This window comes from Schistocerca nitens, chromosome 4, assembly GCF_023898315.1.
Source record: "Schistocerca nitens isolate TAMUIC-IGC-003100 chromosome 4, iqSchNite1.1, whole genome shotgun sequence".
NCBI lineage: Eukaryota > Metazoa > Arthropoda > Insecta > Orthoptera > Acrididae > Schistocerca > Schistocerca nitens.
Window position 1 is genome coordinate 509,244,415 of NC_064617.1, and position 27,355 is coordinate 509,271,769.

Genomic DNA, 27,355 nt, shown 5'->3' on the forward strand with positions numbered 1-27,355 from the left:
AGCCCCTTGTGTAATTATGTGACATCGTTTACCAACAATGGCTCTGAGAAACTGATGCATCTGCAGTTAGGAGGGTTGACTGTGGTGCTTGTGGACATCATACCAAGTGGAACCACCATAAATTCTTGATGCATATGTGACGACACTAAAGAAACTTCAAGCTTGACTGAGTCATGTTTGACCACATTGGCAAAAGCAGACGGTTTCACTGTTGCACGACAATGCACGGCCACATGTCGGTCAAAAAACCATGGAAGTGATCACAAAACTCGCATGGACCACGCTGAAACACCTGCCTTACAGTCCTGACCTGGCTCCGTGCTACTATCATCTCTTTGGGAAACTGAAAGACTCTCTTCGTGGAACAAGGTTTGAAGATGACTCCCTTATGCACACTGCCAAACAGTGGCTCCAACAGGTTGGTCCAGAATTTTACCATGCGGGTATAGAGGCGTTGGTTCCAAGATGGCGTAAGGCAGTTGAGAGGGATGGAAATTACATGGAGAAATGAAAATATTGTTCCTAAAGGATGTATCTACACACTAAAACTTTAAAGGCAGCAAGACTCACCTCTCCATGTGGTGTAAATATGGCAGTGGTGCAAGGAGCTATGTACAACCCATGAGAGTTGATCCGATTCTGAATGATGATGACCCATCAACATTTAGGTGACAAAATAAGACAGTTTTTATCAAATAATTATAATTAGAGTTCACTTTTGGCACATTAAATGCTGGGGGGCCTAAGTGTAATTAAAACTTTGCTGCAACAGTGCTGCTATGCAGTAAACTATTTATACCAGCAAACAAATTACAATTTTTGTTCTACCAACCACGTATGAATCCTTCTGAAATTATGTGAGGTGTACTAAAGATTTCTGTTGCACCTCAATCTCTTCAGTCAGCATTAGGACACACTCTAGATCTGTTCACCGTCACCACTGGTCTCAATTTTCCATATTTTTTGAAGTTATATGTGTCAAACTGTGTCATTGTCAGTTACTTTATGCTGTTTGTTAATAACAAATGTGAGATAAATTAGATGCATGCATTTCCATTTTCAGCCACATGTGAGGAATCTGGATTCCTTACTGTGCTACCTGTCAAGACAGCAGCAAGCAGTTAACAGTCTGTGGTCACTTCAGTGTATATTTTCTAAAGGATTCTGATAGGAAAAACTATCTGGAAACCTTATTTAGATCCTAAAATTTGGTCTCGGTAATTAATTTTACCAACACGGGTAACTAAAGACAGGAAGATACTAATCGAGTATATACAGTTCCACACAGTAAATGGAATGACCCCATTAATAAATATAGACTTCAATCAGAAATCGGTAGCTAAGGTAGAATATTCAAAATTTCTAGGAGAATGCATTGATGAGGGATTGAACTGGAAAACACACACTGAGGATCTGTTGAAACATTTGAGTTCAGCTACTTATGCTATTAGGGTCATTGCAAATTTTGGCGATATACATCTGAGTAAATTAGCTTACCACGCCTGTTTTCATTCTCTGCTTTCGTATGGCATCATATTCTGGGGTAACTCATCATTGAGTAAAAGAGTGTTCATTGCACAAAAGCGTGTAATCAGAATTATTGCTGGAGCTCATCCAAGATCATCCTGCAGACACTTATTTAAAGAGCTAGAAATCTTCACTGTAGCCTCACAATATATACATTCACTTATGAAATTTGTTATTAACAATTCGAACGAATTCAAAAGTAATAGCAGTGTACATGGCTACAACACTAGGAGAAAGGATGATCTTCACTACTCAAGGTTAAACCTAACTTTGGCTCAGAGGGGGGTAAATTATGCTGCCACAAAAGTCTTTGGTCACTTACCTAATAGCATCAAAAGTCTGACATTTAAAAGGAAATTAAAAGAATTTCTTAATGGCAACTCCTTCTACTCATTAGATGAATTTTTGGATATAGTAAGTGGGTAATTTCCCAACCCCCACAAAAAATTTAAAAATATTGAGTGTCATGTAATATTTTGTCTAATGTAATATCTTTTATAGACACCTTTTATTAACCTGACACATTCCACATCATTAAGAAGTGTCGTATTCATGATCTATGGAACAAGTACTAATCTAATCTAATCTTATCGATAATGTTTTCTTTGATGGCGCTCAAAGTAAGAAAATAACTGTTTGCCCAGTAACACATGCTCTCTCTGATGAGGATGCACAGTTCGTTAGGTTAAATAACATAACGCCTTACATTATGGATACTCCTCAGCAGAAATCAGAATAATTATTGATTCCAGGACAAATGTTTTTAAAAATACTTTACACGAGATGACCTGGGATGTAACTTATAATGAAGCAAATGCTAACATAAAATTTAATGTGTTCCATGATAAATTCATATCATTATTTGAAAATAGCTTCCCACATAAGCTAATCAGAAAGGACAATAATAAGCCACATAAAAAACCATGGCTCACTACAGGGATTAAAGCATCTTGTGACAGGAAAAGGGAAATGTACCTTTTGACAAGACCAAGTAGCGGTCCTGCAGTAGTTGCACACTACAAAAACTACTCACAATTACTAAGAAAGGTTATTAAAAAATCAAAGAACATGCACATAATGTCAGAAATCAGTAATTCTGACAAGAGGTGTAAGGCTATATGGAACATAGTGAAACAAGAGACAGGACAACCAGTCACAGAACAAGACAACAGCATGATGGAACAATGGCAGGGCTATAAATGATGAGTTGTAGGTAGCAAATGCTTTCCATAATCATTTCTTAAATATAGTAGAAAGCATAGGGACAAACAGTTCAAGAGCAAAATCACAGTAGGATGTTGAAAATGTAACTTTCATTAAATTCAATCATATTAATATATCACCAACTTCTCCTTCTGAAATTAAGAAAATTGTACATTCTCTCAAAAATAAAAGCTCATCTGGTTTTGATGGCATTTCCAATAGAGTACTAAAAATTTTCTCCCTTGTAATAATCCCAATCTTATATGAAATATGTAATGCACCACTAACACATGTCATTTTTCCAGAGAGTCTGAAATGTGTGTTGGTAGGAATTACTAACTCACAACCGCATATCCTTTTTCTTGTAAAAAAAAAAAAAAAAAAGTTTCGAAATGTAATTTGTGATTTGAATGTAAAATGACTCGTTCCACATCATTACGATTTGCAAAATGATCCATGGAACACGTAACAAACAAATACAGGTAGGCTGTTTGCATTTCTGAACAAATCCAGTGTGCTGTGAGACCTGCTTCAAGGGTCTACATCAGCAAGATCAAGACGCAGAACAGGTAGGGAGGAGTTCTAAGAGCTGATTTACTAAATTGATCCAGGAAAAGGATAACTTAAATTTTGCAGTCTCAACTGTATATGTTGCCTAGTCCACTTTCTACAGACTCATGGGTAGATAGGGAAATATCTATGGAGGTTTAGTACCATGAGGGATCTTGCAATATGGTATTCCTTATGTTGAGGACAGGAGATACAATATGACATACCTTGTGGGGATTTTTTTAGGAGATGTAATTTTGGAATAACTGTGCTGTAGATGAGGAATACAAACAGTATCACAATTTGTTGTAAAATAAGGATTACGAGCATTTGGTGATGAAATATCATGAACAATCATCACAAGGAAGAAGACGGAAGACAGCAGTTTCAGATGTGGTGAGGAAGGTTGTGCATCTGGAGGCAGCATTGTGTCCAGGAAGTGCATGGGAAGCAGTTGAAGCCACCACAGGAGCAGTGGAAGGATGCACTATGGGTGTGTATGCAGAGGTCCAGAGTTTAGTGTGTGGACGCCTCACATTCTTCAAATAGCCAGGCCATCAGGAACGTGCGAGAACTTACAGAAAGTAAGTCAAGGTTTACATTAGGCACAAGAGTGCTTGAACATTAGTAATTAAGTACTGTGATATATATTTTCTTTGAGGATAGCAAAAATAATGGGAGGCAAAATGTGAACTGCAGAAACATGCGAGGAGCAACGAAGGACTCGAAGCACTGTAGCTTTACCAGAAACTAGTGTTGACGAGAATATTCAGGTAGTAAGTGGAATAAAGTTGTAGGAAATGAATAAAGGGAACATTAGTGTGAAGGAAATGATACAAATCTTTAAGGGTAGATGTTACAAAATAGATGCAGTTACAATGAAATAAAGAAGAATGTCAAGGATTAATAGTAAATTAAAAGAATCTGCCAGGGATACTAATAGTAAGCTGAATGAAATAAGGAAGGGTAACAATGAGAATAATGAAGCAATTTTCTCAAAATACTGACAGTACACTTGACAAAATTGAGGCAGCTCTCACTGAGAGAATATAGCCAGCTGTGTGGGTTACAAATAAAAATTTTAAACAATTAAATAAAAATATTACCAGTTTTATGGAAGAACAAAAATTAACAGGTGAGTATCGGTGAAATCCCTTTATATCGACTCTAGTAAAGGTATCAATGAAAATGAGAAAGCTATTAATAACTTGCAAACTACTGTTTGTGAGGTGACTGAAGAACGTAAAGGACAGTCTCTGATGTAAATAATAAGTTATTCCCCAATGAGCAGGTTCACATAGATTCAGTTTAAAGGCGTGTTATGCAATTGAAAGTGGAGAAGGGAGAGGAAAGGGAAGGAACTAATAATGTTATCTGCATCAGGACTTTATGCAGAATTGGCAGCGAAAAGTGAAAATGTGTGCTGGACCAGCACTTGAACCCAGGATCTCCTGCTTACTAGGCAGTTGAATTAACCACTATGTTATTGCTATGGATCATAATGGATTCAGATTTGCTGGAGCAATATCATAAATGCTTTGTATATCTTGTTTACCTTGTGATATAATTGGAAGCTTTGCACCACAAAAATGCTAGAGGTGCACTTACAAACGTGGATTAGGTGTGATTGACCACTGCAGGAAGAGGCAAGAGAGTGTATGCAATGGTGCAGATTTGTGCACAGAGCCACCATGTGCAGCCATGACTGAGAGACAGGTATGACAGTCCTGCACCTTAGCACTTTGTCTTTAGAGGGCTAATTAGAAACACGGAATTTGAAGAGCACTGTAGTGCAGTTCCTTTTTTTCTGGCCAGTTAGTTCAGCAGATTATGAAGACAGAGTTAAACAAAATGGTTGTCTACAGTTCCTCACAAATAAGAACAACCTGCAAACAATGTAGGTGAATCTGTTCAAAATAAAAAGCCTTCATTTGTACTTCTGACAAATACATGTTGAAAAGAGGAACGATTCTGGAGCCCTACATGTGCCGAAGCCATCCGGTTTCCTTTAAAAGCCACTTTGATTCGCTAACAGTTTGTGTCAACATGAAAAAAATAAAAGAATACAGAAATCATGCTTATAACTGAAATAGTTGCTACCATTGCTGTTTAGGTGCTGCAGAACTATGTGTTTGCCTTCCAAGGTTCCCAAACAGTACAGGACATTCACCTCACTTCAAAATCTCACGCCAACATCAAACCACTCTCCTCTAAAGTTCAGAAGCTGAAAGTAAATGAAAATCAAACTCAAATGATCTAATTAAATGCTTTTGATAAACTGTACTTGGATTTCTAAACCTCTACAGTATCGCATGTTCTGAAGTAAATTATATTCACATATTTTTGCACTACTGACTGTAAACATTAAGCATCAACTAAGTAGTTCATTTTCATGTGAAAGAAACATTAATTGGCTATCAACTTGAAGTAGATTTTCAGGGATTTCACCCCAGCATGGCAAATCTCTGGGATTATGTTAGATACTGATGCCGTGTGTATCATGAACTGCAACATAAAACTGGGTAATCTTCCACTTTACTCACACATACATTAAGCTGCAAGGATCAACAGAATTCTTACCAAATCAGTCAGTCATCTACAATGAGTGATCCAAGACCACATAACTGTCAACAGATGCGTTCATTTCTGAAGTTACTACAGTGAGGAATAAATAGATCGTAGCAGTGTTTATGAACATGTAGAAAGAAATGATTCAGATGCTGTATGATAATTTAGTCATAGTCCACTAAACTTGTAGAAAACTTCTGCAATCCTCTCCTTCCAACACTACCCTTTGTGTGTGCTTCAGTTTTATTAGGTCTGTCCACATTCGTTCTTTTTAATGTGTGTCAAGGCGCTTATGACCTCGACGTTGAGCGCCCATAAGCCCCAACACACACACACACACACTCTCTACCCTTCTTCCACATATTTTCTCTCTCTCTCTCTCTCTCTCTCTTCCATTCTTTCCACATTCATCACTCAAGCTTGCTGAGCAATCTCAATTTTTTATAGTATTCACATTAAAAATCCACCTCTCTGTCATAATTTCACACTGGTAATACTTTCTGACTTCATATTAGAATAACAATATTATGAAAAGGAATTTTGCTACTCACCATATAGCAGAGATGCTGAGTCGCAGATAGGCACAACAAAAAGACTGTCACAATATAAGCTTTCATCCAACAAGGCCCTTGTCGGCTCTTGTCAAAAATAGACCCCCCCCCCCCCCCACACACACACACAGCTCCAGCCTCTGACAGCTGAAGCCACAATGTGTGTGTTGGCTAAAAGCTTATATTGTGACAGTCTTTTTGTTGTGCCTATCTGCGACTCACCATCTCTACTATATGGTGTGTAGCAACTTTCCTTTTCATAATATTGTTACATTCCATCCTGGATTGTCCATTGTTTCATATTTAAATAATATTTTCTATTTGATTTGTTAAATGGACATTATTTAGTTTTATAATTAATTTTCAAGCCTACTTTGAAACTTTCTACTAAGTACTTCCAATTGTTGCTGGAGTTTTTTGGCACTGGAGGCATACAGTACAATGTCATTAGAGAATTAATGCCATCCAGATCTGTCCCATTGACATATACTCCTTTTTCATTTTCTTTGTTTGAAAATCTGGAAACTTCCTCAAACAGAACTAAGAAAAGCTTTAGTCACAATAAATCTCCTTACTGACTTCTTTTCTCAATTCTGAATTTCTCCTGACGAAATTCTCTGTGTAATGTGGTGCCTGCTACATTTGTACCCAGTTTGAGTGTTCAAATTTAATAGTTACGAATCTGAGAGAAGTTGATAAATCCATAATCATTGCTCAGGTCTATATTTTTGTTCATGCCCTGCAAATGACTGATGGTGTTTCGTCCATTTCTGTAGCCATCTGATTGAAGTCATATTTTTCTATGCAAGGCACGATAATTTTATTGGCATTATCAGGTAGAGGCTGAACATATATTGTTTTTCCCTGCCCATAAGTAAACTCTTGTAATCTCCATCTCTGACTTCCTCCAAATAAGTCTGTCTATTTCCAGCTACTAGAACACTTAATTTATTTTTATTTATAATAAATGAAAAATTCATTAAATGAACTAGACATCATTATTCTTAAAAAATTATAATGATTGCAGACTTATATTTTCTATTTGTTTCAGTCTGGAAGAATATGTTGACTACAAGTAGGTTGTTGTTGCACTTTGCAAATTCTACTAATATATGATCTCTGTCTCATGTGGTCTCATCTCAATTGAGGACAGATCTGGGGATCTTGCTGGCCACAGAAGTACCTCAACATCATATAGACAGTTCATAGGGGCACATGCCATGTGTGGATGAGGAGTGTCCCATTGAAAAATGTAGTATCATACAGTCACAAGAGACTTAACATGAAGGTGCAGGATGCCCATGTCATACTGTTGTGTCATCACTACCAGCCGTTACCCAAGTAACCATATACACTGACGCCAGAAGTTACGCTGCTGTGCCATTCCAAAACTTTAGAAGAATGGGACCTCTGCCCAGGCTGCTGCCATATTTGCTGACAATGGTCATCCAGGGTATTGCAGAACTGTGGTTCATCACTGAACACAGTGTGATGCAGTTCATCAGAAGTCCATTCTTCCCAGTCACAGCATGACTCCAAGTACAGCCATTTGCGTTTGATGTTAATGGCAGCCTGCACTGCACATTGAGCAAATTCCCTTGTCCGACTGCTGTTAGTCTCCAGACAATGATGGGGATAGAATGTTGCAGGGAGTCCGGTACTTGTTCTCAGTTAGCAGGCACAGATCTGAAGGGGTATGATGTGCTTGGTGTACACACAACGATCCTTGCTTAGGGTGGTCAGACGTAGTCGAATGGAACGGAAGCTTGGCAATAGGTGTGCATGTCACATCTGAGTACCCAACAAATGTGTGTATTGTATAATTTGACCAACCAGCAAAATGAAGACCTACATTGAAGCCCATTTCAAATTCTTTGTTAAGTGCTGATAACACTGCCTCACTTGTCTCCGTGTCAGTGATCATTTGGTGATTACTCATTCAGCATATGATACTGTTCACGTCCCTTATATAACCTACAGACCTGGTAACAATACTAAACAAAAACAACACTAAGGCACTCTGGTGCCCTTTCTACCTGTCTCAGAGAATTGCAATATTTACATGCCTGTTGATGGTGTGTACTTGTGTCAAGTTACACCACATCTGACCATGTCTTCTGGGTGCCTCAGTTTCTTTAGTCAGGCTCTGTATAAACATATTTCTGCTGTGTTTTATATATATATATATATATATATATATATATATATATATATATATGATGAGACTTACCAAACAAAAGCGCTGGCAGGTCGATAGACACACAAACAAACACAAATATACACACAAAATTCAAGCTTTCGCAACAAACTGTTGCCTCATCAGGAAAGAGGGGAAGGAGAGGGAAAGACGAAAGGATGTGGGTTTTAGGGAGAGGGTAAGGAGTCATTCCAATCCCGGGAGCGGAAAGACTTACCTTAGGGGGAAAAAAGGACAGGTATACACTCGCACACACACCCATATCCATCCACACATACAGACACAAGCAGACATATATATATTTTTCCACGTGGAATGTTTCCCTCTGTTATATATATATATATATATATATATATATATATATATATATATATATATATATATATATATATATATATATATATATAGAGGGAAACATTCCACGTAGGAAAAATGTATCTAAAAACAAAGATGATGTGACTTACCAAATGAAAGTGCTGGCAGGTCGACAGACCCACCTCCTCTCCCTCAAAATCACCCTCTCCAAGCCTTCCAGGAATTTCTGACTTCCAGCCTTGCCTCTCAATCCTTCTTAAAAAACCTTAATCCTACTCCCAACATCACCACTGCTGAAGCCCAGGCTATCCGTGATCTGAAGGCTGACCGGTCCATCGTCATTCTTCCGGCGGACAAGGGTTCCACAACTGTGGTACTTGATCGTCGGGAGTATGTGGCTGAGGGACTGCGTCAGCTTTCAGACAACACCACATACAAAGTTTTCCAAGGTAATCCCATTCCTGATGTCCAGGCAGAGCTTCAAGGAATCCTCAGAACCTTAAGCCCCCTACAAAACCTTTCACCTGACTCCATCAACCTCCTGACCCCACCGACACCCCGCACCCCTACCTTCTACCTTCTTCCTAAAATTCACAAACCCAATCATCCCGGTCGCCCCATTGTAGCTGGTTACCAAGCCCCCACGGAACGTATCTCTGCCTACGTAGATCAACACCTTCAACCCATTACGTGCAGTCTCCCATCCTTCATCAAAGACACCAACCACTTTCTCGAATGCCTGGAATCCTTACCCAATCCGTTACCCCCAGAAACCATCCTTGTAACCATTGATGCCACTTCCTTATACACAAATATCCCGCACGTCCAGGGCCTCGCTGCGATTGATCACTTCCTTTCACGCCGATCACCTGCCACCCTACCTAAAACCTCTTTCCTCATTACCTTAGCCAGCTTCATCCTGACCCACAACTTCTTCACTTTTGAAGGCCAGACATACCAACAATTAAAGGGAACAGCTATGGGTACCAGGATGGCCCCTTCGTACGCCAACCTATTCATGGGTCGCTTAGAGGAAGCCTTCTTGGTTACCCAGGCCTGCCAACCCAAAGTTTGGTACAGATTTATTGATGACATCTTCATGATCTGGACTCACAGTGAAGAAGAACTCCAGAATTTCCTCTCCAACCTCAACTCCTTTGGTTCCATCAGATTCACCTGGTCCTACTCCAAATCCCATGCCACTTTCCTTGATGTTGACCTCCACCTGTCCAATGGCCAGCTTCACGCGTCCGTCCACATCAAACCCACCAACAAGCAACAGTACCTCCATTACAACAGCTGCCACCCATTCCACATCAAACGGTCCCTTCCCTACAGCCTAGGTCTTCGTGGCAAACGAATCTGCTCCAGTCCGGAATCCCTGAAGCATTACACCAACAACCTGACAACAGCTTTCGCATCCCGCAACTACCCTCCCGACCTGGTAGAGAAACAAATAACCAGAGCCACTTCCTCTTCCTCTCAAACCCAGAACCTCCCACAGAAGAACCACAAAAGTGCCCCACTTGTGACAGGATACTTTCTGGGACTGGATCAGATTCTGAATGTGGCTCTCCAGCAGGGATACGACTTCCTCAAATCCTGCCCTGAAATGAGATCCATCCTTCATGAAATCCTCCCCACTCCACCAAGAGTGTCTTTCCGCCGTCCACCTAACCTTCGTAACCTCTTAGTTCATCCCTATGAAATCCCCAAACCACCTTCCCTACCCTCTGGCTCCTACCCTTGTAACCGCCCCCGGTGTAAAACCTGTCCCATGCACCCTCCCACCACCACCTACTCCAGTCCTGTAACCCGGAAGGTGTACACGATCAAAGGCAGAGCTACGTGTGAAAGCACCCACGTGATCTACCAACTGACCTGCCTGCACTGTGATGCATTCTATGTGGGAATGACCAGCAACAAACTGTCCATTCGCATGAATGGACACAGGCAGACAGTGTTTGTTGGTAATGAGGATCACCCTGTGGCTAAACATGCCTTGGCGCACGGCCAGCACATCTTGGCACAGTGTTACACTGTCCGGGTTATCTGGATACTTCCCACTAACACCAACCTATCCGAACTCCGGAGATGGGAACTTGCTCTTTAATATATCCTCTCTTCCCGTTATCCACCAGGCCTCAATCTCCGCTAATTTCAAGTTGCCGCCACTCACACCTCACCTGTCATTCAACAACATCTTTGCCTCTGCACTTCTGCCTCGACTGACATCTCTGCCCAAACTCTTTGTCTTTAAATATGTCTGCTTGTGTCTGTATATGTGTGGATGGATATGTGTGTGTGTGCGAGTGTATACCCGTCCTTTTTTCCCCCTAAGGTAAGTCCTTCCGCTCCCGGGATTGGAATGACTCCTTACCCTCTCCCTTAAAACCCACATCCTTTCGTCTTTCCCTCTCCTTCCCTCTTTCCTGATGAGGCAACAGTTTGTTGCGAAAGCTTGAATTTTGTGTGTATGTTTGTGTTCGTTTGTGTGTCTGTCGACCTGCCAGCACTTTCATTTGGTAAGTCACATCATCTTTGTATGTGTGTATATATATAGTCAGAAAGGAACTGGAACCATTCGAAAATTTATCTGATAAGTGGGAAAATGGTGAAACAACATACCCTACTAAGTAGCATACCGGGTGATCAAAAAATCAGTATAAATTTGAAAACTGAATAAATCACAGAATAATGTAGATAGAGAGGTACAAATTGACACACATGCTTGGAATGACATGGGGTTTTATTAGAACCAAAAAAATACAAAAGTTCAAAAAATGTCCGACAGATGGCACTTCATCTGATAAGAATAGCAATAATTAGCAAAACAAAGTAAGACAAAGCAAAGATGATGTTCTTTCCAGGAAATGCTCAATATGTCCACCATCTCCACCATCATTCCTCAACAATAGCTGTAGTTGAGGAATAATGTTGTGAACAGCACTGTAAAGCAAGTTCGGAGTTATGGTGAGGCATTGGCGTCGGATGTTGTTTTTCAGCATCCCTAGAGATGTCGGTCGATCACGATACACTTGCGACTTCTGGTAACCCCAAAGCCAATAATCGCACGGACTGAGCTCTGGGGACCTGGGAGGCCAAGCATGACGAAAGTGGAAGCTGAGCACACGATTGTCACCAAAAGACGCGTACAAGAGATCTTTCATGAGCCTAGCAATATGAGGTGGAGTGCCATCCTGCACAAACATCGTACGTTCCAGCAGGTGTTTATCAGCCAGGCTGGGGATGATTCGATTCTGTAACATATCAGCGTACCTCTCACCCATCACGGTAGCAGTTACAAAACCAGAACCGCACATTTCCTCGAATAAAAATGGCCCAATAGCGGTAGATGTGGTAAATCCAACCCATACTGTGACTTTCACGTTGTGCAATGTAGTTTCCATGAAAGTTCTAGGAATTTCGGTAGCCCAAATTCTGCAGTTGTGGGCGTTGACAGATCCTCGGAGCATGAAATGAGCTTCATCGGTCCACAACACGTTACTCAACCAATCGTCATCTTCTGCCATCTTTTGAAATGCCCACTCCGCAAATACCCTCCACTTCATTAAATCGCCAGGTAACAGTTAATGATGCCGATGGATTTTGTATGGTTAGCATCGGAGGGGTACACCTAAGTGCCAACCAAACAGTAGTGTATGGAATGCCGGTGCGACGTGCGACTGCACCAGCGCTGACTTCCCCATGCATAGATGAACCCGCTACAGTCTCCATTTCTTCCTGAAATGTCTCAGCAGCATTACGCCTTGTGCTCGGTCGGCCACTACGGGGTCTATCGTCTAAACAACCCGTGGCTTCGAACTTCGAAATCATTCTCGCCACAGAGGCATTTATCAACGGACCTTTACCCATTCAAATCCCCTTCCTATGGCGAAAGGATTGTAACGCTGAACTAGCACATTCCCCATTCTGAGAATACAGCTTCACTAAAAGTGCCTTTTCAGGTAACATCAACATGCTGCGACTGCTGGTGCATCTGATTCTCTCTCTCATTACAGCTTCTTTCATACACGATTTTCATGTGCAGTCACTGATTTTTTGCTGTCCAGCGCCATCTGTCGGACATTTTGTGAACTTTGTTTTGTTTTTGGTTCTAATAAAACCCCATGTCATTCCAAGCACGTGTGTCAATTTTTACCTCTCTATCTACATTATTCCATGGTTTATTAAGTTTTCAAATTTATACTGACTTTTTGATCAGGCGGTAAATTGGATCACATTGTGATATCACTATCATAGAAGTCATTCAGGTTAATTTGAATATTGTATTAAGACTTTAATCTATCAACTAATATTATCCTTTTTTTGTAAAAAATATATTTATTTTACTGTTTATTTACCTATGTAGGTGATGTATTGCTACACTTTAAAGTAGTAGAGAAAAGGTATCATGTTTTGAATATGCTTTTTAATAATTACTTATACTTGGATTTGTCTAGAAGTTCTTCTGAAAGCTCAAGCCTTGCAGTGGAATATATAATTCTCATTAATTTTTCATTCATCAGCCTTTTCTGTCTTACAGATTTTATCAACAAAACTTCTTAATTTCTCAGTGTTTTGTAGCCCATCTAGCCTTTCTTTTACCTTCCCATTTTCAATGGCTATGAGGGATGGTATACTGCCTACCTAAAAGTGAAAGAAAAAGGTCAGAACTGCATTCTGCTTCAAACATGACTACCTGCATTTAAAAAAGAGAGAGAAAGCAGTATTACCTCGTAGTCCATGGCAAGATCAGTGTTTTCATCAACATCCACTTTAGCAAGCAGTATTTTGCCCTTCTTCTCTGCTATAACTGATTCAATTCGTGGTGTAAGTTTTTCACAGGGTTTGCACCATCTAAACATACAAAATATGTTTGACATTGTATATGACTTTATGAATTTTATTGATGATTTTGAAATAGACTAACATTTGGAATATTGCAATACCCATAAGAAACGTCCTAAATATAAAAGCTTGGAGACTGTGAAGCACAGCCTACCAGAAAGCTTGTAGGAAGACAGTATACACATATGTTAGCTGACTGATACACCCTTTTATGTAACTAGATACGCCAACATCATTTTCAGTAAAAAGCTATCAAACAAAGTAAATACAATGAAACAAGTGCCACTGCCCTTTCCAATGGTGCAATATTAAATCGTAGTACATGAGTCAATCTGAACTGGGTGGAATGGGGGGAGGGGGGGGGGGAGGCTCCAGAAAATATTGTGGTCTGACTGTGACACTTTGGATCAGGCAGGGCCTGCTGCCATTTCAGTGATGAGTGTTTGGAACTAGCAGATACAAGAGGTGGCCACACACTGCATTGATGAACAGGTATTGAACCACATAGTGCAATCACAATACAGGAATATGTCTATCCTGTCCACATGTCCACTATGGACCATACAACTTCATTTAAAAAGTAGTAACTTTGCTGGCTGTAATGGTGTTTCAGCAGAATATTAAAATCTTGTGATAACTTGATAAGATTGCCCTTAAACCACCTTTGTAATAAATCATCTACAAAACTGAAGATAAGAAAACCACATGTAATGACAGAACTATATCCATCCACGCCATCTTCTCAAAAGTGTTAAAGAAAGTGGCCTGTGACAAAATATTGACTAATTTAACTGCTAGTTTAACATGTTAACTGCGTCTGTTATCTTTCATAAAGGGTTCTCCACACAGAAAGGAATACAATACCTTAAAAATGAAGTGCTATCGTATTGGTATATTATGTGACCTTGTCAAAGCCTTCGTACTGTTCACAAAATTCCACTTAGCAAATTCAAATGTTATGTCAGTAATAGCATCCCTCTTGCACAGACTGGACCTTATCTCCGCAGCAGAAAGCAGAAGATCTCATTAACAGACTACCTTGACCATGAATATAACCTCAGGAGGGGGAACATAAAATGTGGAGTGCCACAGAGATTGCTCACATTTATAACCTACATAAATGATTTTTCTATGATTTTAAAGGGCAGTTCAAAAACTGTAACATTTGCTGCTGACATATGCATACTAATCAAGGGTCCAAACTCATCCCTAGCAGACACTACTCAGATAATAGTTGACTAGGGCTATAAGCGGTACACAGCTATCAGTGATAATCTCACAAAGATTTCTATTATGTGGTTTCGGGCAAGCAATAATAACCTTTCACCACAGACATAAATGGTCATAATGATTGAAGTACAGATACATGCAAATGGAGTCAACACCTGGATAAACTAAACAAGAAACTCTGTCTAACACGTTATGCCTTTAGAAAAATCTTTCGTTCATCATTTTGTGTGTGTGAGCAGTGGGGGGGGGGGGGGGGGGGATCAGCAAGAAAACATCTCGTAGAGGTTTGATATTGTGTATAACGTTTGTTAGAGATCACTACCTGCTTTTGTTTTCAAATATTATGTGAATAAGGCCTCACTATTTGTATGTTGTGAGCTATTACAATTTTTCACCCCCCCCCCCCCCCCACCCATTTGACAGAGAGATAGTTCTTACCTCCCCAGTGGTTTGTTCTAGACAGTAAGTGATTTAGAAGAAGTGGTTTAGGAGAAGTTGTGGAACATACATTCGTGCATCCACTTCTATAATATGTATGGATACCGTATACAGATGTCTCGACGATGTCTTTATCTCATTTTAATGTATGCCTTGAATCATTCCACATCCCTGAAGGTACTTCTCCATGATGTGATCAATGGAACATTATAAATACATGAATTCACTGTCTTAGATCTATGTCTGAGCAATGAAATGTGTGAACCTGTCCATGTTAATACACTCCTGGAAATTGAAATAAGAACACCCTGAATTCAATGTCCCAGGAAGGGGAAACTTTATTGACACATTCCTGGGGTCAGATACATCACATGATCACACTGACAGAACCACAGGCACATAGACACAGGCAACAGAGCATGCACAATGTCGGCACTAGTACAGTGTATATCCACCTTTCGCAGCAATGCAGGCTGCTATTCTCCCATGGAGACGATCGTAGAGATGCTGGATGTAGTCCTGTGGAACGGCTTGCCATGCCATTTCCACCTGGCGCCTCAGTTGGACCAGCGTTCGTGCTGGACGTGCAGACCGCGTGAGACGACGCTTCATCCAGTCCCAAACATGCTCAATGGGGGACAGATCCGGAGATCTTGCTGGCCAGGGTAGTTGACGTACACCTTCTAGAGCAGGTTGGGTGGCACGGGATACATGCGGACGTGCATTGTCCTGTTGGAACAGCAAGTTCCCTTGCCGGTCTAGGAATGGTAGAACGATGGGTTCGATGACGGTTTGGATGTACCGTGCACTATTCAGTGTCCCCTCGACGATCACCAGTGGTGTACGGCCAGTGTAGGAGTTCGCTCCCCACACCATGATGCCGGGTGTTGGCCCTGTGTGCCTCGGTCGTATGCAGTCCTGATTGTGGCGCTCACCTGCACGGCGCCAAACACGCATACGACCATCATTGGCACCAAGGCAGAAGCGACTCTCATCACTGAAGACGACACGTCTCCATTCGTCCCTCCATTCACGCCTGTCGCGACACCACTGGAGGCGGGCTGCACGATGTTGGGGCATGAGCGGAAGACGGCCTAACAGTGTGCGGGACCGTAGCCCAGCTTCATGGAGATGGTTGCGAATGGTCCTCGCCGATACCCCGGGAGCAACAGTGTCCCTAATTTGCTGGGAAGTGGCGGTGCGGTCCCCTACGGCACTGCGTAGGATCCTACGGTCTTGGCGTGCACCCGTGCGTCGCTGCGGTCCGGTCCGGTCCCAGGTCGACGGGCACGTGCACCTTCCGCCGACCACTGGCGACAACATCGATGTACTGTGGAGACCTCACGCCCCACGTGTTGAGCAATTCGGCGGTACGTCCACCCGGCCTCCCGCATGCCCACTATACGCCCTCGCTCAAAGTCCGTCAACTGCACATACGGTTCACGTCCACGCTGTCGTGGCATGCTACCAGTGTTAAAGACTGCGATGGAGCTCCGTATGCCACGGCAAACTGGCTGACACTGACGGCGGCGGTGCACAAATGCTGCGCAGCTAGCGCCATTCGACGGCCAACACCGCGGTTCCTGGTGTGTCCGCTGTGCCGTGCGTGTGATCATTGCTTGTACAGCCCTCTCGCAGTGTCTGGAGCAAGTATGGTGGGTCTGACACACCGGTGTCAATGTGTTCTTTTTTCCATTTCCAGGAGTGTAGTTCACTGCAGGCTGGACTGGTGGTACACATACCATTGTATTGGTATCCATTGTCCAGAAATCACAAATGCTTCTGAATGCTATAGGCACATGAATCCCTTCCCTATGAGAAGAGGCAAAAATTGGTGTTTGTGGAGTCTAGCTTCAATATGTCTTAATGTGAACACACAACATTCTGGCACTACCATTGGTAACTGTAATCAGGGGGTCTGCTTTGTCAAGTTGGCATAACGAATAAATGTCAAGTGGGTGTCATTCTGCTGCACCCTGCCCTGCCAGACAGACATGCCCATGAGCAGTTTGAAGGAAGCCAAAATATGTACTGGATATAGACCAGTAGAGACCTGTACATAAAGTCATTTGATGTAGACTATTTCTTCATTCACTGCAAAACAAATATAAGTCACATTCTCTCTTCCCATTTTAGGTCCATGGTAGGCTCCTGAGCACTACTTCAGGAAGGCTTTCTGCTGCTATGAACAAAACAAAATATCTGTGCTCAGTAATTTAAGATAATACACAGATCTGTAAGCATGCATAGTTCACAAATTTTTGGTTGACCTCGGGCAATTCTCCTGCTCCCACTTCACATTAAGCTGTGATTTATGAAACTATCTGCGAATGTTTTGCCAAAAGACAGTGATTGTGTTTAAATGTTGTTGTTGTTGTTGTTGTGGTCTTCAGTCCTGAGACTGGTTTGATGCAGCTCTCCATGCTACTCTATCCTGTGCAAGCTTCTTCATCTCCCAGTACTTACTGCAACCTACATCCTTTTGAATCTGCTTTGTGCATTCATCTCTTGGTCTCCCTCTACGATTTTTACCCACCACTCTGCCCTCCAATGCTAAATTTGTGATCCCTTGATGCCTCAGAACATGTCCTACCAACCGGTTCCTTCTTCTTGTCAAGTTGTGCCACAAACTCCTCTTCTCCCCAATTCTATTCAATACCGCCTCATTAGTTCTACCCACCTAATCTTCAGCATTCTTCCGTAGCACCACATTTCGAAAGCTTCTATTCTCTTCTTGTCCAAACTATTTATCATCTATGTTTCACTTAAATACATGGCTACACTCCATACAAATACATTCAGAAACGACTTCCTGACAAATCAATACTCGATGTTAACAAATTTTTCTTCTTCAGAAACGCTTTCCTTGCCATTGCCAGTCTACATTTTATATCCTCTCTACTTTCACCATCATCAGTTATTTTGCTCCCCAAATAGCAAAACTCCTTTACTACTTTAAGTATCTCATTACCTAATCTAATTCCCTCAGCATCACCCGACTTAATTCAACTACATTCCATTATTGTTGTTTTTCTATTGTTGATGTTCATCTTATATCCTCCTTTCAAGACACTGTCCATTCCGTTCAACTGCTCTTCCAAGTCCTTTGCTGTCTCTGACAGAATTACAATGTCATCGGCAAACCTCAAAGTTTATATTTCTTCTCCATGGATTTTAATTCCAACTCCAAATTTTTCTTTTGTTTCCTTTACTCCTTGCTCAATATACAGATTGAATAACATTGGGGAGAGGCTAAAACCCTGTCTCACTCCCTTCCCAAACACTACTTCTCTTTCATGCCCCTTGGCTCTTATAACTGCCATCTGGTTTCTGTACAAATTGTAAATAGCCTTTCACTCCCTGTAATTTACCCCTGCCACCTTCAGAAATTGAAAGAGAGTATTCCAGTCAACATTGCCAAAAGCTTTTTCTAAGTCTACAAATGCTAAAAACGTAGCTTTGCCTTTCCTTAATCTTTCTTCTAAGATAAGTTGTAGGGTCAGTATTGCCTCACGTGTTCCAACATTTCTACGGAATCCAAACTGATCTTCCCCGAGGTCGGCTTCTACCAGTTTTTCCATTCGTCTGTAAAGAATTCGCGTTAGTATTTTGCAGCTGTGACTTATTAAACTGATAGTTCGGCAATTTTCACATCTGTCAACACCTGATTTCTTTGGGATTGGAATTATTATATTTTTCTTGAAGTCTGAGGGTATTTTGCCTGCCTCATACATGTTGCTCACTAGATGGTAGAGTTTTGTGAGGACTGGCTCTCCCAAGGCCGTCAGTAGTTCTAATGGAATGTTGTCTGCTCCCGGGGCCTTGTTTCGACTCAGGTCTTTCAGTGCTCTGTCAAACTCTTCACGCAGTATCGTATCTCCCATTTCATCTTCATCTACATCCTCTTCCATTTCCATAATATTGTCCTCAAGTACATCGCCCTTGTATATACTCCTTCTTCTATATACTCCTTCCACCTTTCTGCTTTCCACTCTTTGCTTGGAACTGGGTTTCCATCTGAGCTCTTGATATTCATACAAGTGGTTCTCTATTCTCCAATGGTCTCTTTAATTTTCCTGTTGGCAGTACCTATCTTACCCGTAGTGAGATAAGCCTCTACATCCTTACATTTGTCCTCTACCCATCCCTGCTTAGCCATTTTGCACTTCCTGTCAATCTCATTTTTTAGACGTTTGTATCCCTTTTTGCCTGCTTTATTTACTGCATTTTTATATTTTCTCCTTTCATCAATTAAATTCAATATTTCTTCTGTTACCCAAGGATTTCTACTAGCCCTCGTCTTTTTACCTACTTGATCGTCTGCTGCCTTCACTACTTCATCCCTCAGAGCTACCCATTCTTCTGCTACTGTATTTCTTTCCCCCATTCCTGTCAATTGTTCCTTTATGCTCTTCCTGAAACTCTCTACAACCTGTGGTTCTTTCAGTTTATCCAGGTCCCATCTCCTTAAATTCCCACCTTTTCGTAATTTTTACACCCAGGTACTTAGTTGAACTGACAGCCTTGAGAATTGTACTATTTATCGAGTAATCGAATTCCAACGGATTTCTTTTGGAACTCATGTGGATCACCTCACACTTTTCGTTATTTAGCGTCAACTGCCACCTGCCACACCATGCAGCAATCTTTTCTAAATCGCTTTGCAACTGATACTGGTCTTCGGATGACCTTACTAGACGGTAAATTACAGCATCATCTGCGAACAACCTAAGAGAACTGCTCAGATTGTCACCCAGGTCATTTATATAGATCAGGAACAGCAGAGGTCCGAGGACGCTTCCCTGGGGAACACCTGATATCACTTCAGTTTTACTCGATGATTTGCCGTCTATTACTACGAACTGCGACCTTCCTGACAGGAAATCACGAATCCAGTCGCACAACTGAGACGATACTCCATAGGCCCGCAGCTTGATTAGAAGTCGCTTGTGAGGAACGGTGTCAAAAGCTTTCCGGAAATCCAGAAATACGGAATCAACCTGAGATCCCCTGTCGATAGCGGCCATTACTTCGTGCGAATAAAGAGCTAGCTGCGTTGCACAAGAACGATGTTTTCTGAAACCATGCTGATTACTTATCAATAGATCGTTCCCTTCAAGGTGATTTATAATGTTTGAATACAGTATATGCTCCAAAACCCTACTGCAAACCAACGTCAATGATACAGGTCTGTAGTTCAATGGATTACTCCTACTACCCATCTTAAACACTGGTGCAACCTGCGCAATTTTCCAATTTGTAGGTACAGATCTATCAGTGAGCGAGCGGTTGTATGTGATTGCTAATTAGGGAGCTATTGTATCAGCTTAATCTGAAAGGAAGCTAATCGGCATACAATCTGGACCTGAAGACTTGCCCATATCAATCAATTTGAGTTGCTTCACAACCCCTAAGGTATCTACTTCTAAGAATCTCATGCTAGCAGCTGTTCGTGTTTCAAATTCTGGAATATTCCATTCATCTTCCCTGGTGAAGGAATTTCGGAAAACTGCATTCAATAACTCCGCTTTAGCGGCACAGTCATCGGTAACGGTACCATCGGCACTGCGCAGCGAAGGTATTGACTGCGTCTTGCCACTTGTGTACTTTACATACGACCAGAATTTCTTCAGATTTTCTACCAAATTTCGAGACAATGTTTCATTGTGGAATCTATTAAAGGCATCTCGCATTGAAGTCCGTGCCAAATTTCGCGCGTCTGTAAATTTTAGCCAATCTTCGGGATTTCGCGTTCTTCTGAACTTTGCATGCTTTTTCCGTTGCCTCTGCAACAGCGTTCGGACCTTTTTTGTGTACCATGGAGGATCAGTTCCATCTCTTACCAATTTATGAGGTATGAATCTCTCAATCGCTGTTGCTACTATATTTTTGAATTTGAGCCACATCTCGTCTACATTTGCATAGTCAGTTTGGAAGGAATGGAGATTGCCTCTTAGGAAGGCTTCTAGTGACACTGTATCAGCTTTTTTAAATAAAATTATTTTGCGTTTGTTTCTGGTGGATTTGGAAGAAATGGTATTGAGCCTAGCTACAACGACCTTGTGACCACTAATCCCTGTATCAGTCATGATGCTCTCTATTAGCTCTGGATTGTTTGTGGCTAAGAGGTCAAGAGTGTTTTCGCAACCATTTACAATTCACATGGGTTCGTGGACTAACTGCTCGAAATAATTTTCGGAGAAAGCATTTAGGACAATCTCAGAAGATGTTTTCTGCCTACCACCGGTTTTGAACAAGTATTTTTGCCAACATATCGAGGGAAAGTTGAAGTCCCCACCAACTATAACCGTATGAGTGGGGTATTTATTTGTTACGAGACTCAAATTTTCTCTGAACTGTTCAGCAACTATATCATCGGTGTCTGGGGGTCGGTAGAAGGAGCCAATTATTAACTTAGTTCGGCTGTTAAGTATAACCTCCACCCATACCAATTCGCACGGAGTATCTACTTTGACTTCACTACAAGATAAACCACTACTGACAGACACAAACACCTGTTGAGAGGCCAGACAAACATGTGGTTCCTGAAGAGGGGCAGAGGGGCAGCAGCCTTTTCAGTAGTTGCAGGGGCAACAGGGTGGATGATTGAATGATCTGGCTCTATAACACTAACCAAAATGGCCTTGCTGTTGTGGTACTGCGAATGGCTGAAAGCAAGGGGAAACTACAGCCATAATTTTTCCAGAGGGCATGCAGCTTTACTGTGTGATTAAATGATGATGGCGTCCTCTTGGGTAAAATATTCCGGAGGTAAAATAGTCCCCCATTCGGATCACCGGGCGGGGACTACTCAGGAGAACGTCGTTATCAGGAGAAAGAAAACTGGCGTTCTACGGATCGGAGCATGGAATGTCAGATCCCTTAATCGGGTAGGTAGGTTAGAAAATTTAAAAAGGGAAATGGATAGGTTAAAGTTAGATATAGTGGGAATTAGTGAAGTTCGGTGGCAGGAGGAACAAGACTTTTGGTTGGGTGAACATGGGATTATAAATACAAAATAAAATAGGGGTATTGCAGGAGTAGGTTTAATAATGAATAAAAGAAATAGGAGTGTGGGTAAGCTACTACAAACAGCATAGTGAACGCATTATTGTGGCCAAGATAGACACGAAGCCCACGCATACTACAGTAGTACAAGTTTATATGCCAAATAGCTCTGCAGATGATGAAGAAATTGATGAAATGCATGATGAGGTAAAAGAAATTATTCAGGTAGTGAAGGGAGATGAAAATTTAATAGTCATGGGTGACTGGAATTCGACAGAAGGAAAAGGAAGAGAAGGAAATGTAATAGGTGAATATGGATTGTGGCTTAGAAATGAAAGAGGAAGCCGCCTGGTAGAATTTTGTACAGAGCATAACTTAATCGTAGCTAACACTTGGTTCAAGAATCATGAAAGAAGGTTGTATACATGGAAGAAATCTGGAGATACTTAAAGGTATCAGATAGATTATATAATGGTAAGACAGAGATTTAGGAACTAGGTTTTAAATTGTAAGACATATCCAGGGGCAGATGTGGACTCTGACCACAATCTATTGGTTATGAACTGTAGATTAAAACTGCAAAAAGGTGGGAATTTTAGGAGATGGAACCTGGATAAACTGAAAGAACCACAGGTTGTACAGAGTTTCAGGGAGAGCATAAGGGAACAATTGACAGGAATGGGGGAAAGAAATACAGTAGAAGAAGAATGGGTAGCTTTGAGGAATGACATAATGAAGGCAGCAGACGATCAAGTAGGTAAAAAGACGAGGGCTAGTAGAAATCCTTGGGTAACAGAAGAAATATTGAATTTAATTGATGAAAGGAGAAAATATAAAAATGCAGTAAATGAAGCAGGCAAAAAGGAATACAAACGTCTAAAAAATGAGATTGACAGGAAGTGCAAAATGGCTAAGCAGGGATGGGTAGAGGACAAATGTAAGGATGTAGAGGCTTATCTCACTACGGGTAAGATAGGTACTGCCAACAGCAAAATTAAAGAGACCATTGGAGAAAAGAGAACCACTTGCATGAATATCAAGAGCTCAGTTGGAAACCCAGTTCTAAGCAAAGAAGGGAAAGCAGAAATGTGGATGGAGTCTACACAAGGGCGATGTTCTTGACGATAATATTATGGAAATGGAAGAGGATGTAGATGAAGATGAAATGGGAGATATGATACTGCGTGAAGAGTTTGACAGAGTACTGAAAGACCGAAGTCGAAACAAGGCCCAGGAGTAGACAACATTCCATTAGAACTACTGATAGCCTTGGGAGAGCCAGCCCTGACAAAACTCTACCATCTGGCGAGCAATATGTATGAAACAGGCGAAATACCAACTGACTTCAAGAAGAATATAATAATTGCAATCCCAAAGAAAGCCAATGTTGACAGATGTGAAAATTACCGAACTATCAGTTTAATAAGTCACAGCTGCAAAATACTAATGCGAATTCTTTTCAGATGAATGGAAAAACTGGTAGAAGCCGACCTCGGGGAAAATCAGTTTGGATTCCGTAGAAATGTTAGAACATGTGAGGCAATACTGACCCTACAACTTATCTTAGAAGAAAGATTAAGGAAAGGCAAAGCTACGTTTTTAGCATTTGTAGACTTAGAAAAAGCTTTTGACAATGTTGACTGGAATACTCTCTTTCAAATTCTGAAGGTGGCAGGGGTAAAATACAGGGACGAAAAGAAGGGACCGGTTGGTAGGACATGTTCTGAGGCATCAAGGGATCACAAATTTAGCATTGGAGGGCAGTGTGGAGGGTAAAAATTCTAGAGGGAGACCAAGAGATGAATACACTAAGCAGATTCAGAAGGATGTAGGTTGCAGTAGGTACTGGGAGATGATGAAACTTGCGCAGGATAGGGTAGCATGGAGAGCTGCATCAAACCAGTCTCAGGACTGAAGACCACAACAACAACAACAACGGAAATTTGGAGCTCTATACTGGAAAGAATTGACAAAACAAGTAATTATCTTCAGAAAGGAACAATTACAATGCATGCTGCAACTAACTTGTTCACTTCACTTGATGATTTTATCATTAATGTCAGGGATAAATGTGATGACTTCAAATCATTTGCTAAAGAAACCTTTCTTCCCGTAATTGGATAATTGATACCCTGAGCATTCATCTAAACTAGCGATTACGTTTGTATGAGAACACTAGTCAACGTTTTGGTTTATTTTATCGCTTGAAAACTCTGAATGCTGAAGAGATGAAACAAAGTTGCAAAGAATTTGCTGAAATTTATTATGAAGACTGTGATGAGCAATAATTGGAAACAGAATGTTTGCATGTAACAGAATACTTGAAAATTGTTTATAGTAAAAATGGGGAAACTAATAGTATATCGGAAATATATCACTTTCGAAAGAAAACAAAATTGAAGACACATTTCCATAAGTAGAAATCACAATGAAAATATTTTTAAGCATGATGGTAACCAACTGCATTGCGGAACGCTCCTTCTCCAAATTGAAAAGAATAAATAATGAATTAAGTAGTACAATGCTTCAAGAGAGGTTAACCAGTTTATTGCTGTGTCCTTAGAGTGTGATATGCTCAAAAACGTAGATTTTGAAGAAGTGATTAATTATTTTGCTCTTCTCAAATCTAGAAGGGTACTCTTCAATCAACATAGATTTTTAAGCATTAACCTGTGAATGCTAAAAGAGTTACTTTTGTGGATTCTATTATATTATCTATTCATTTAATGTGATTGTAAACAAATAACAATATATCTAGAACCTTACTGATCTACTTTCTTTGTCTATTCTAACAAAATAGTGCACTATTTACATTTAAGTCAGCTGATAGGTATACTTGCTTAAAGGAAGTCCCTCTAACTAAGGGCTCACCTTCAGAGGATGTCATGTTTCCAAGTAGAGAAGTAATTAGCATATTTCATCAAAATATAAGAGGTATTAGAGATAAAATTAGTGAACTGCTCATAGATGTTGACTCTGAAATAACTGGTATATCGGAGCACCACTTAAATAATTTGCAATTCAGAGGCTTCCTTTATCAGGATACAGATTAGCTGGCTGTTTTTCAAGGAGTTCCTTGTGGGGTGGGAGGTACATAAAAAACAGTATTCCATTTGAGTGCATAGACATATCACGGCATTGCACTGAACAGATATTTGAATGTTTTGCAGGGGCAGTTGAATTTAGTGAAACTAAACTTCTAATTGTTGTTGTTCATAGGTCCCCTAACTCCAACTTCAGAGCATTTTTGCTCAAGCTAGAGAGAGTTCTGATTCACTTTGTAGGAAGTACGAGAAATTAGTTATATGTGGTGACTTCAATATAAATTTTGTATATGATGGTGCAAGAAAAAGGACGTTGGTAGATTTCCTAAATTCATATGATCTGATGCAGTCTGTGTTTTTTCCAACTAGGGTGCAGGGGAACAGTAGCACAGCCATAGACAATATTTTCATTCATTCTTCATTACTGGAAGGGCATTCAGTTAGTAAAAGGGTGAATGACCTTTCAGGCCATGATGCACAAATTTTAACACTGAAAGGCTTTTGTACTCAAACAAATGTCAGATATAATTACAAACTATGTAGGAAATTTAATCCAACAGCAATAGAGAGTTTTTTAAACCTTGTCAAGGAACAAGAGTGGCAGGATGTTTATAGTGCTGATAACATAGATGATAAATATAATGCATTCCTTAACACATTTCTCATGCTCTTTGAGAGTTGTTTTCCAGTAGAATGTTCGAAATGGGGGACTAGCAGTAATAGGCAGCCGGGTGGCTGTAGAACAAAGTGGGAATGTAGAACAAAGTGGGAATTACATCAAAATGTTAGAAATAGTCACAATCAAGCTGCAGTAGCCCATTACAAATAGTATTGTAAGGTGCTCAAAAATGTTATTAGGAAGGCAAAGAGTATGTGGTATGCAAATATAATAGCTAATTCACAGGATAAAATTGAAACCATGTGGTCAATTGTCAAGGAAGTGTGTGGTCAGTAGCACAAGGTCGACGATATAAAGTCAGTTTGTAGTAAAAATATTTCTATTATTGATAAATCAGACATATGTACAGTATTTAACAATCATTTTCTGAGCATTTCTGGTGAATTAAATAAAAATTTAGTTTCTACAGAGAATCATATAACTTTCTTGGCAAATGCCTTTCCGAGATTGATGTCTGAAATATCCCTCTGTGATACAGACAAGGGGGAGAGTGAGTCAATAATTAAATCACTGAAGACTAAGGACTCTTGGTTATGATGGAGTGCCTAGCAGAATATTAAAGTACTGTGCTGCACATGTTAGCCCTGTATTTAGTCATATTTGTAATTTTTCCTTTAGGAATGGTCAGTTTCCTGAACAATTAAAGTACTCAGTAGTCAAGACGCTTTATAAAAAGGGAGAAAAGGATAATGTAGATAATTTTAGACCTGTTTCTATGCCACCAGTGTTTGCTAAAGATATGGAAAAAGGATAATTGATCATTTTATATCACATGATTTGATTTGCTATCAAATGTATAGTTCAGCTTTAGAAGTCATTTAACAACTGAAAATGCTATATTCTCTTTTCTTTGTGAGGTACTGGATGGGTTAGACAAAAGGTTTCAAATTCTGGGCATATTTTTTGATTTAACTAAGGTGTTTGATTGTGTTGATCACAAAATATCACTCCAGAAATTGGACCGCTATGGAATATGGGGTGTAGCTCGCAATTGGTTCACCTCTTACATTAGCAACAGACAGGAAAAGGTCATTATTCACAATGTCGAGAATGGCTGTGATGTGGGGTCTGAGTAGGGTACAGTCAAGGGGCGGGGTGGGGGGGGGGGTGCCTCAGGGATCAGTGTTGGGACCACTCCTGTTCTTTATTTATATAAATGATATGCCCTCTAGTATTATGGGTAACGCTAAAATAT

At 40.6% G+C, this 27,355-nt stretch overlaps 1 protein-coding gene across 2 annotated transcripts in view; it reads right to left on the bottom strand.

Annotated features, from left to right (window-relative positions):
- Positions 1 to 13,375: 13,375 nt before the first annotated feature.
- LOC126253028 (thioredoxin, mitochondrial-like) overlaps positions 13,376 to 27,355 on the bottom strand; it is a 71,718-nt gene continuing 57,738 nt past the window's right edge. For both annotated transcript variants that reach the window (XM_049954091.1, XM_049954090.1), the window contains exons 2-3: positions 13,647 to 13,770; positions 13,376 to 13,560 (exon numbers count right to left, since the gene is read on the bottom strand). In XM_049954091.1, coding sequence (XP_049810048.1) covers positions 13,429 to 13,560; positions 13,647 to 13,770 — 256 coding nt within the window. In that variant the 3' untranslated portion in view covers positions 13,376 to 13,428. The remainder of the gene's footprint in view (positions 13,561 to 13,646; positions 13,771 to 27,355) is intronic.